The sequence below is a fragment of the Nerophis lumbriciformis genome, linkage group LG20 (genome assembly GCF_033978685.3).
Source record: "Nerophis lumbriciformis linkage group LG20, RoL_Nlum_v2.1, whole genome shotgun sequence".
In the NCBI taxonomy this organism is placed as follows: Eukaryota; Metazoa; Chordata; class Actinopteri; order Syngnathiformes; family Syngnathidae; genus Nerophis; species Nerophis lumbriciformis.
In genome coordinates this window covers 23,152,010-23,164,656 of record NC_084567.2, presented here as the reverse complement: position 1 = coordinate 23,164,656, position 12,647 = coordinate 23,152,010, and the positions used below count along the sequence as shown (strand labels likewise).

At 37.7% G+C, this 12,647-nt stretch overlaps 1 protein-coding gene across 4 annotated transcripts in view; it reads right to left on the bottom strand.

Annotated features, from left to right (window-relative positions):
* Nucleotides 1-12,647, bottom strand: part of dcc (DCC netrin 1 receptor) — a 706,325-nt gene that overhangs the window by 275,418 nt on the left and 418,260 nt on the right. For all 4 annotated transcript variants that reach the window (XM_061980597.1, XM_061980596.1, XM_061980599.1 and 1 more), the window contains one exon: nucleotides 3,803-3,852. In XM_061980597.1, the coding sequence (XP_061836581.1) occupies nucleotides 3,803-3,852 (50 nt within the window). The remainder of the gene's footprint in view (nucleotides 1-3,802; nucleotides 3,853-12,647) is intronic.

Sequence of the window (12,647 nt, the reverse complement as noted above, 5' to 3'; positions counted from 1 at the left end):
CTCTACTTGTTTCAGTGTATCCCAATCTACCTTCCAAAATCTTTCTTTAAAACCATTAATAAAGCCTTAACTTCATTTGTATGGGATGGTGGAAAACCCAGAATACGATTAGAACTACAACAGCGACCCAAGTCAAAAGTTGGCATGGCACTTCCAAACTTTTGCCACTATTATTGGGCCGCAAACATTAAAAAAATGATATATTGGCTCCACGCTCCCGACACAGACTGGTGCTACTCAGAAGCCACATCCTGTATCTCTACATCTCTCTAGGCCCTGGTGACCTCCGATCACCCACTTACTATTTCAGACTTCAGTAATAGCCCTGTTGTGATAAATACCTTCGGAATATGGTCTCAATTCAGGCAGAGTTTTGGGATCAAAAATCTTCTACACAAAGGCCTAATAGTTAATAATTATCTCTTCCCTGCTGCAAAATCAGATTTAAAATTAATTCGATGGCAACGGCTAGATATTTGTAGTTTTAAAGATGTGTACATAAATAGCACATTTGCAAGCTATGAAGACATGTCACTTAAATATAATTTCCCTCAATCCAGTCTATTCTGGTATTTTCAGATCCGTCACTTCCTGCAGTGCAATGACCCCAATTTCCCATATATACTTCCAATGTCCACATTAGACAAGCTGCTGGAAAGCCCTTTTAACCCCAATAAACTAATTTCAAGAATTAAGGACTGTATTGCCTCTCTCAAGAACATTAATGTCCAAAAGATTAGGGCAGACTGGGAAAGTAAATTGGGAGTACACTTGGAAGATGACACCTGGAGTATTGCACTGCACAGGGTGAACAACAGCACCTCCTGTGCAAAACTGAGCGTAATACAATTTAAGATCTTACATCGCTGACACTATTAAAATGCAAGACTGGCATAAATATACCCTTGTATAGACGCAAGACGTAATAGATATCCAAATACCCCTGCTAACTTAACCCATATGTTCTGGTCCTGCCCATCACCGGCTTCATATCGGTCTGTAATTTTTAAAACACTGTCAGAAGCACTTTGTATTAGTTTCCATTTTTTACCTGCAACAGACATTTTTGGTTTTGTAGATGGGAACTACCCCAGAATTAAAAAAGATCCCAAAAATATACTTGCTTTTGCAACACTACTTGCACGTAGAAGAATACTACTGAATTGGAAATCCAATATGTTATCAAGAATGTCATTGTGGCTTGATGCACTTTATCCAGGTAGAAAAAATAAAATATTCACTCAGAGGATCAAGGGACAAATTATTTTTTTATTTGGAATCCAGTGCTAACTTATCTGAACGGACTCAAAGCTCTGCCTGACTAACACCACTAAGCAGTCAAGTCAGTCTTATTTATCATGTTGACCCAGCCAATACAGTAGATCTCCACAGCCCCATAAGTTTGTTCCCTGCACTTTCTCAGTATTTCTCTTTTTACCTGTTTATTTACTTTCTCCACTTTTCTGCTCTGGTGCCCCTTTTGGTTTGTGGGTGGGTGGGGGGTTAGGTGTGTGACAGGCCCTTCGCATGTCCATTTTGATCGTATTGTTTGAAAAGAAAAATGAGCGTTGCTCTGCCTTTGAACCAAGTGGTATGTGTCATACACTGTATGTTCACGTGTAGATGTGATTATGCCTACATGTCTCTACAATCAATGCTCAATAAAAAACAATCTAAAAAAAAAAAAAAAAGGCAACCAATCAGAGAACTGGACATATGTATGTTCTGATTGACTGCTTAGTCTCCAACGAGATTGCTCTGAAAAACTACAAAACCCAAAACCAGTGAAGTTGGCACGTTGTGTAAATCTTAAATAAAAACAGAATACAGTGATTTGCAAATCCTTTTCAACCTATATTCAATTAAATACACTGCAAAGACAAGATATTTAAAGTTTGAACTAAGAAACTTTGTTATTTTTTGCAAATATTAGCTCATTTGGAATTTGATGCCTGCAACATGTTTAAAAAAAGCTGGCACAAGTGGCAAAAAAGACTGAGAAAGTTGAGGAATGCTCATCAAACACTTGGTTGGAACATCCCACATGTGAACAGGCTAATTGGGAACAGGTGGGTGCCATTATTGGGTACAAAAGCAGCTTCCATTAAATGCTCAGTCATTCACAAACAAGGATGGGGCGACCACTTTGTGAACAAATGCCTGAGCAAATTGTCCAACAGTTTAAGAACAACATTTCTCAATAAGGTGTTGCAAGGAATTTGGGGATTTCACCATCTACAGTCCGTAATATCATCAAAAGGTTCAGAGAATCTGGAGAAATCACTGCACGTAAGCGACAAGCCCATGACTTTCGATCCCTCAGGCAGTACTGCATCAAAAAGCGACATCGGTGTGTAAAGGATATCACCACATGGGCATCCAAGCAACAACTTTTTCATGGACGCCCCTGCTTATTTCAGCAAGACTATGCCAAGCAACATGCTGCACGTGTTACAACAGTGTGGATTCATAGTAAAAGAGTGCGGGTACTAGACTGGCCTGCCTGTAGTCCAGACCTGTCTCCCATTGAAAATGTGTGGCGCATTATGAAGCGTAAAATAATCAACGGAGACCCCGGACTGTTGAACAACTTAAGCTGTACATCAAGCAAGAATGGGAAAGAAATCCACCTGAAAAGCTTAAAAAATTGGTCTCCTCAGTTACCAAACGTTTACTGAGTATTGTTAAAAGGAAAGACCATGTAACAAAGTGGTAAAAATGCCCCTAAGCCAACTTTTTTGCAATGTGTTGCTGCTAGTAAATTCCAAGTTAACGATTATTTGCCAAAAAAAAAATTGTTTCTCAGTTCGAACATTAAATTATCTTGTCTTTGCAGTCTATTCAATTGAATATAAGTTGAAAAGGATTTGCAAATTATTGTATTCTGTTTTTTATTTACGATTAACTTGCCAACTTCACTGGTTTTGGGTTTTTTATTTTCAACATGGCGGCCCTGCCTGTATGGAACGGAAAGAGCCACTTTAAAATGTAAGTATAGCTTTATTTATTCATTTAAAACATTTAAAAGCAGACATGCAAAGCTGGGGTGACAGTAGTGATATAAATATGTGTTAAAATACGAGACCTCAACTATCAGAATGTTGAGAGATCTCTGTGCTCTTTGTTCCTTTTTGTCCGAAGAGAGACACTCATATTTGGCCATTGCAGACATTTTTTCAACGTTTAGAAGTATAAGCCTCTTTATCAGGCTCTTTACAAGAACGATATTGATTTGTAAAATGGATCATTTAGGAATGTTTGCACAGCGAAGGCCAAGTCTTCCCAAACATGAAACTTTAATGGCGGAAGCTCTGGCTTCTCCTTGGCATTATTGCCACTAGCATAAAAGGTGAAAAACACTCACTCCCTTACTTCTGATTTTGTACTGAGTGGGAATTTGATACGCCTCTGTACCAAACTGAAAAATTCATTTACAAATAAGAGTATCGTTACACACCAATCGAATGGTGCAACATTTAATGAATATGAGATAATGTAGTTTGTTGTTGATCAGCTTGTAGAAAAGACCGTTAGACTGATGGTAATGTGATAGTGACTATATTAAATCATCATCAATCAATCACAGCCTGCAAAATCATTATGCTGATCATTTGTGTCAGTTTATAGGAGATCTCAAAACAACATCATCCTCAGCATCGCGTACGTTAAGAGTATTAGCTAGTGGGACTAATGCTCTGTACAATTTTAGACACCATATCATCATCAATCATTGGTTTTTAATGTGATTTTACAGCACTTCAAGTGTTCAATAATCTTAAACTGCAAATATAAGAGAACTTACCCTTGACAGCACAACTTCTAAGGTGATGTTCTGAGGAGGAGCACTAGGTACTGTGTAGAAAAAACAAAAACATAGACGTCAAAATGCATCACAGTGAGCAGCATCTACGTTCTGTTGAATCAAAACTACACAGTTGATATTCTTGTTACCGGAAAATAGTAAATGAAGATGTTTGTTCACTGAATTTTAGCAATAAAGGAATGACACTTGTAGTGTTGGAAATGCTAAATGTTAGCTTTTAAATACTGCTAAATGTGTTAAATTAGTGTTTTGTTTTATAAAATTATTCATGACATACTGTATGCTGCTCTCTGACTGTTGGCTTGTTTTTACCATATATATGTGTTTGTGCTTTGAATTGTTTGTTTTCATAAAATTATATACATTTACCTGTTAGACAAGTTATTTTTAGTTACAGGGGTGTGTTTTATTGGACAATTACCTTAGGGCACATTCAACCTCTTTTTTATTGAATAAATATATTGAAATGCAATTAATTTTGTGCGTCTGCAAACAGTTACATTTATGCACATAGCTAACTTTAACGTGCTACGTAATATTATACAACAATTATGTTCAACAACATAAGATAAATATAACATCAGGGATAAATTAAATGAGCAAAAAAAAAATGGAAAAACATATAAATCCAAACATTTTTTGATAGACTCTTTGACTTTTTTGTCCTTTAACAATTCTATTGCTATGAAATTAAGTAATTCCCAGAGGGTTAGGAATGAATTAGGCAAACAAATCAAACATTGTACTATCATGATCCAGTTTAAGAAAGTGCTCAAACTCATAAAGTGTTTACGAAGTACAAAAAAGAAAAATCCTGATAAACATCTTGAACCTCATTGAAAAATGAAGAAATCTTATTCATCTATTGAAGTGAATCACGACTTTTAAACAACAATGTATTTATGACCACTTTATGTATTTATGTATTAATTTATATATTTATGTGTCTGTATTGTAGATTGAGTGTAGCATGTGAACAAGCAATTGTGTTACAAATTGCTATGAAAGGGTGTAGGATTAAAAAAATATCTGCTTTTCCTACTCGTTTCCGGACATGTTATAATTAGAAACTGGAAATATGTGATGTACCATATTGCAACTCTATGCATGTCCAAAATAAATGAATACCCGAATCAGAACCAAAACCACATGGACACTATCAAGTAGCCCCCAGTAAAGAGGTCCTGTTGTTTTAAACGGTTAATGTAGATCAAACAAAGTTTTTTTAAATTAACTGTAACTGCAAAACTACAAATACACTATAGAGGACATTTACTATGAAAAGATCTATAGAAGCTGAAAGTTAGTACAAAACATAAAAGAACAAGCTAACTGTTATACTTCTGCCATGTAAGAAATTAATTATAAGACAGGAACAAAAACAACATGAGAGTAACATGGGGCATCCTAAACAACATCATTAAGCATGGTTCGAAGAGGGATTACCCTCAATACTCCTCAGACGGAGATGTAAAAAAACGACAATATGAAAGAAGTAGTTGATAGCCTAATAACTACTTTGTAAATATTATATTACGTATGGAGGAAAGTATTTCAGATTATGTTTCAATTGAGGACTGGAATGACACCATAGACATAAAACCCAACTCGATGTCCCTCACTGACGTGACAGAAGAGGAAATAATCAAAATTGTGAATAAATGTAAACCCAAGACCTCAACTGATAGTTACGGACTTGATATGGAAACGACATTTCATAACCTTTAAAGGCCTACTGAAACCCACTACTACCGACTACGCAGTCTGATAGTTTATATATCAATGATGAAATCTTAACATTGCAACACGTGCCAATACGGCCGGGTTAGTTTATTAAAGTGCAATTTTAAATTTTGCGCGACATATCCTGCTGAAAACGTCTCAGTATGATGACGTCAGCGCGTAACGTCGCGGATTGTAGCGGACATTTTGAGACAGCATGGTGGCCAGCTATTAAGTCTCTGTTTTCATCGCAAAATTCCACAGTATTCTGGACATCTGTGTTGGTGAATCTTTTGCAATTTGTTCAATGAACAATGGAGACAGCAAAGAAGAAAGCTGTAGGAGGGAAGCGGTGTATTGCGGCCGACTTCAGCAACACAAACACGGCCGGTGTTTCATTGTTTACATTCCCGGAAGATGACAGTCAAGCTTTACCATTGGCCTGTGGAGAACTGGGACAACAGAGACTCTTACCAGGAGGACTTTGAGTTGGATGCGCAGACGCGGTACCGTGAGTACGCATGCAGCTGCGGCTTCTAAACATTTGATCGCTTGCCCGTACGTGCGTGCCGCTATGTGCATGTCACGTACGTAACTTTGGGGACTTTGGGGAAATATATGTGCTGTATGAACTTTGGGGAGGTGAATGGTACTTTGGGCTGTAGGATTGAGTGTGTTGTGCAGGTGTTTGAGTTGTATTGGCGGGTTATATAGGCTGGAGGGGGGAGGTGTTTGTTATGCGGTATTCATTTGTGGCATATTAAATATAAGCCTGGTTGTGTTGTGGCTAATATAGTATATATATGTCTTGTGTTTATTTACTGTTTTAGTCATTCCCAGCTGAATATCAGGTCCCACCCGCCTCTCACAGCATCTTCCCTATCTGAATCGCTCCAACTGCCCTCTAGTCCTTCACTCTCACTTTCCTCATCCACAAATCTTTCATCCTTGCTCAAATTAATGGGGAAATCGTCGCTTTCTCGGTCCGAATCGCTCTCGCTGCTGGTGGCCATGATTGTAAACAATGTGCGGATGTGAGGAGCTCCACAACCTGTGACGTCACGCTACCCGTCTGCTACTTCCGGTACAAGCAAGGCTTTTTTATTTCGGCGACCAAAAGTTGCGAACTTTATCGTCGATGTTCTCTACTAAATCCTTTCAGCAAAAATATGGCAATATCGCAAAATGATCAAGTATGACACATAGAATGGACTTGCTATCCCCGTTTAAATAAGAAAATCGCATTTCAGTAGGCCTTTAACATATAACAGTAATCTATTGTTTCAAACAGGCAAATTTCCCAAAAAAGAAGCAAAAGGTTTACCAATTTAAAAGATTGGAGTGAAACACCAGTTTACAAATTATAGACCTTTTTCCTTTTTCCCAAAACCTTTCAAAAATCATAAAAAAATATATTTTAACGATCGGTTGGAAAAACTCTTAAATAAAAGTGGAATACTCGCAGACAGCCAATACAAGCATTCCAAAATCGATGGCAATCAAAATAACGCAGGAGATTACCAATGCAATCGATAATAAGTTATGTAGCTGCAGTGTTAATTGATTGAACAAAATAATTTGACAAAATTAACCATAGCATCTTATTTAACACGTTAGAATGGTACGGCATCAGAGGGTTGGTCTTAAGCTGGGTAAGAAGCTGTTTAACCAACAAGAAACAAAACGTGAAGCAAATATATCTTGCGGTGCACCCCACTGGGACTGAAACTGTTCAATCTCTTTACAAACAACATTTGTAAAGTTACAAAGGGCTTAAAGTGAGTACTCTTTACAGATGACTCGACTGTGTTTTTTTAAGGAGAGAAGACATATAAGCTAATACAAATAATAATAGAATAAATTACCAAATTACAGAACTGGTTTGACAAAAACAGACTATCTTAGAAACTAAAAATAACACTAATTGGTAACAGCAGAAGAGAAAGTCTAGCACAAGTACATATGGAATAGACATTGAAAGGGTAAAATAAACTTACATTTTGGGGTGTAATAATAGATGATAAAATGAACCGGAAATTTCATATACAAACTATACAATATCAGGTAGCAAAAAAACTTCAATAATGAATAACGCTAAATATGTCCAGTACCAAAAATGACTATGTATTCTCTACTGCTCGCCAGAGGTGGGTAGAGTAGCCAGAAATTGTACTCAAGTAAGAGTACTGTTACTTTAGAGATTTATTACTCAAGTAAAAGTAAGGAGTAGTCACCCAAATATTTACTTGAGTAAAAGTAAAAAGTATGTTGTGAAAAAACTACTCAAGTACTGAGTAACTGATGAGTAACATACACACACACACACACACACATATATATATATATATATATATATATATATATATATATATATACACATACATACATATACATTGATATATACAGTATATAATTTATATGTATTTATTTTGCTGTTTTTGTTTACATGTTAAAGATGTTTTAATGAATATACATGCATGTTTAACATATAGATTCCTTTCTTTCATGAAGACTAGAATATAAGTTGGTGTATTACCTGATTCTGATGACTTGTGTTGATTGTAATCAGACAGTAGTGATGATAACGTCACACTTTTGATTGATTGATTGGAACTTGTATTAGTAGATTGCACAGTACAGTACATATTCCGTACAAATGATCACTAAATGGTAACACCCCAATAAGTTTTTCAACTTGTTTAAGTCAGGTCATGTGACCCCTGGCTCTGTTTGATTGGTCCAACGTCACCAGTGACTGCATCTGATTGGTGGAACGGAGTAAACGTCACCAGTGACTGTATTTGTTGAAACGCAGGCACTATGAAGGTCTGTCTGACAGACCAAAACAAACAAAGCATGCATTAACAGATCGATAAAAAATAGTAGCGAGTAGCGAGCTGAATGTAGATAAAAGTAGCGGAGTAAAAGTAGCGTTTCTTCTCTATAAATATACTCAAGTAAAAGTAAAAGTATGTTGCATTAAAACTACTCTTAGAAGTACAATTTATCCCAAAAGTTACTCAAGTAGATGTAACGGAGTAAATGTAGCGCGTTACTACCCACCTCTGCTGCTCGCTAGTGTTATCATATCAGCATTGCTTTGTAGAAATATGGGGAAATAACTACAAAATTACACTTCATTCACTATCTGTGTTACAAAAAAGATCAGTTAGAATAATACATAATAATGAATATTGAGAACATTCAAACTCTTTATTTATTGAGTCAAACATACTGAAATTCAATGATTTGGTGCATTTACAAACAGCTACAATTATATTCAACAAAAGATGAAAAATGTAACTTTATGGGAAAAATAAGTTATGTATGCCACACACACACACACACGCACACACACACACACACACACACAGACATACAGTACAGGCCAAAAGTTTGGACACACCTTCTCACTCAATACGTTTTCTTTGTGGAGTTATGTACTTAACAAAAAAAGGTGAAATAATTGAAAACATGTTTTATATTCTAGTTTCTTCAAAATAGCCACTTTTTGCTCTGATTACTGCTTTGCACACTCTTGGCATTCTCTCGATGAGCTTCAAGAGGTAGTCACCTGAAATGGTTTTCCCTTCACAGGTGAGCCTTTTCAGGGTTAATTAGTGGAATGTATTGCTTTATCAATGGGGTTGGGATCATCAGTTGTGTTGTGAATGAGAAGGTGTGTCCAAACTTTTGGCCTGTACTATATATATATATATATATATATATATATATATATATATATATATATATATATATATATATATACATATATATATATCCATCAATCCATTTTCTACCGCTTATTCCCTTTGGGGTCGCGGGGGGCGCTGGAGCCTATCTCAGCTACAATTGGGCGGAAGGCGGGGTACACCCTGGACAAGTCGCTACCTCATCCAAGGGCCAACACAGATAGACAGACAACGTTCACACTCACATCCACACACTAGGGCCAATTTAGTGTTGCCAATCAACCTATCCCTAGGTGCATGTCTTTGGAGGTGGGAGGAAGCCGGAGTACCCGGAGGGAACACACGCAGTCACGAGGAGGACATGCAAACTCCACACAGAAAGATCCCGAGCCCGGGATTGAACCCAAGACTACTCAGGACCTTCGTATTGTGAGGCAGATGCACTAACCCCTCTACCACCGTTAATGCATGGGATTAATAAAAATAAATTATCGCATTATGAAATACGAATGATGATTAATCAGGTGCATATTTGTTACACGGTCTGTGGTCACAATGACAGGCTGCCAATTTCGCTTCAAAACAGAACTTTGGATAAAACTAAGTTAATTATTAGCGCACATCAAGCTTAAAATGTCATCTTAAAGCAAAACACATACTGGAGGATGACACATGTAGCGGGTAACTTAGCTACAAAGCTACAAGTTATAATAGAAGAGAGAGGGAGAAGCGAAAGAGAAAATAAAGAAATAAATGGACTGTGCAAATCCAGGGGCAGGGGACAAAAAAATATGGAAAAAAATCCATGATGATTGGTTGGCTTACTATGATGAGTCACGATTTGTTAAGATTATTGAAAAACATTACGGACATGCCAATCAGAGGCAAACTACGGTGGGTCATCGAACCAGGAAGGGAAATCACAACAGACACGTACATCCCAAATGACAACGAGGGAGTCGGAGAAGAGAAGAGTGAATATGCAAGCGGGCGATGAAAAAAACAAAAAAAACCTTCTGGAAGATGGCAGAGGAATTTGCTTCCTTAGATTTCTCTTTTAGCGATTCAGACGACATCCAGAAAACCCACAATGCGTCTCCTTGGCCAAATTTGAACAAATGTATGCGTCTGGATAAAACAATGCCCAAAACATTAATTTTTTGTTGTTTACATTGTAAGCTCAAATCAAAACTGCTCTCGACATCTAAGACGTGCAACACAAATTTAAGATCACACATTAAGGTGAGTTTAGGTCAAAGTTTTACTGCACATAACTTTTATCAACTATTCCCAAACAACACACAAGTCATAGTTTTTATGTCAAGCTATAGATAGACAGTGTTTTTATTTATTGTAGGCATACAATAACATTCTAGGTGTGGTCCAAAGAAAAGGCACACTAAAATAAATACATACAGTGGGGTGTGGGGACCCCCAGAGGGAGTTGTAGGGTGTCCCCTGCTAAATGACAGTTTGTTAATAGCGATGGAGCTTTATTGGGTCCATTTGGGTCCACGTGTACACTCTCAGTTACATTAACATTATTACCTACATACCTAATTTTATTGTGTTCCGTTCATGTAAAGATGGAGTTTGTTAAAAGGGAAGTGCACTTTTTTTTGGAATCGTTCACAATCATTATAACACATTTTTTATGCATTCTAACTAAGGCTGGGCGATATATCGACATACTCGATATATCGCGGGTTTGCCTCTGTGCAATATAGAAAATGATTATATCGTGATATTGGAGTATATATTTCACGCAGTTGCTTTTAGCTGCGGGCATTACATTACAGGCGTTTCTCACTCTTTCTCGTCTCCTTCTCACAGGGGCGTAAAACAAGCCCACCTTCTTACATACGTCACATACTGTTGCGCGTGTAGCGTCATACGCCCTCGCCCAGCAGAGAGGTAGCAGCATGGCTAACGTTAGCTGAGGCAGGTGGTACAAGCGGAGCGGTGCGAGTGACAATATAATACAATCTGCAGGGATACAGTCCGTAAGCACACATGATGGATTATGTCAGACCCACTCGACATCCATTGCTTTCGGTCTCCCCTAGAGGGGGGGGGGGTTACCCACATATGCGGTCCTCTCCAAGGTTTCTCATAGTCATTCACATCGACGTCCCACTGGGGTGAGTTTTTCCTTGCCCTTATGTGGGCTTTGTACCGAGGATGTCGTTGTGGCTTGTGCAGCCCTTTGAGACACTTGTGATTTAGGGCTATATAAATAAACATTGATTGATTGATTGATGATTGTATTTCTTTATTTAAAAAAAAAAAAAATCACCCCCCCGGTCCGCGGCACAAATTTTCAAGCGTTGACCGGTCCGCAGCTACAAAAAGGTTGGAGACCACTGCTCTAAGGTGTGCGCCTGCGCAATTGCGCACTGCTCAAGCGTCCTCTGCGCACAGCAAATATATGCCGCGCACCAAATCAAATCCCATCTGAATTCTAAACAAAATAAACACATTTATTCTGTGTAATTTTGCAATGCAACTCTGAGTGACAGTGTCAACAAGCGGCCCTAACGGTGTTCAATTGAACACCGTTCAATTATTGTAACGTCTATCGAAATGGAATTATATCGATCACTTTATTGAGCAAAACTGTTTATATTCGGCCATAACCACACCAAAAACATGAGTAGAAAACTTTTATTTAAAAACTAGTCATTTTCTGCCGTACAAACCAGGCCAAAACCAACTTGTCATCTGTCACCAACACGCATACCACTAAACCACTGGTGCGTTTAAGGCCACACAAAAAGTCGGACAACTCATACACCACACAAAGTTACACTATGACTCCTCAGTCATACGTGTGCTTATTGTACTGTCATTTATTATTAATGTTAATTTATTGATATTAATCATGGAATGCTGTTACTAGAGAAAGTTACAGGAATGCACACTTCATCCTATGCTTACATTTCATTGTGCAACATGAGGATGTTTAAGGGGAACTAAATGTGATCTCTGAAAGGGGTACACATGATTTCCAAAGCAGGACCCCCACTCAGACATATTGTACAATACTAATCCATAGCTTATGAAAAACAAGATTTCTTTTATTTTCATTACAAGTGGGCCAAATCACTAATATTACAAAATAATCTCATGAAAATGACTCCTCTCATTTGAGTGTTATTATAAAAGATTGGTTTGAGACAGGTGTGCTGCTGGTATTGCCATGTGTGATGTTGCTCACATGTGCTCCACTGAATGCTCAGGGAGTTTTTGTGTTTGCTCAGACACATGAACAATTAGAGGGAACATTGGTAGCAGCACTACTAATTTGTTCTTTCATTTAAAAAGTCACCCGCGAGAGAATGAAGAGTGCTTGAAACTCCGCACGTCAACATCCCCGGCCGGTGCCACACCCAAAAAAATGCCAAAACAAC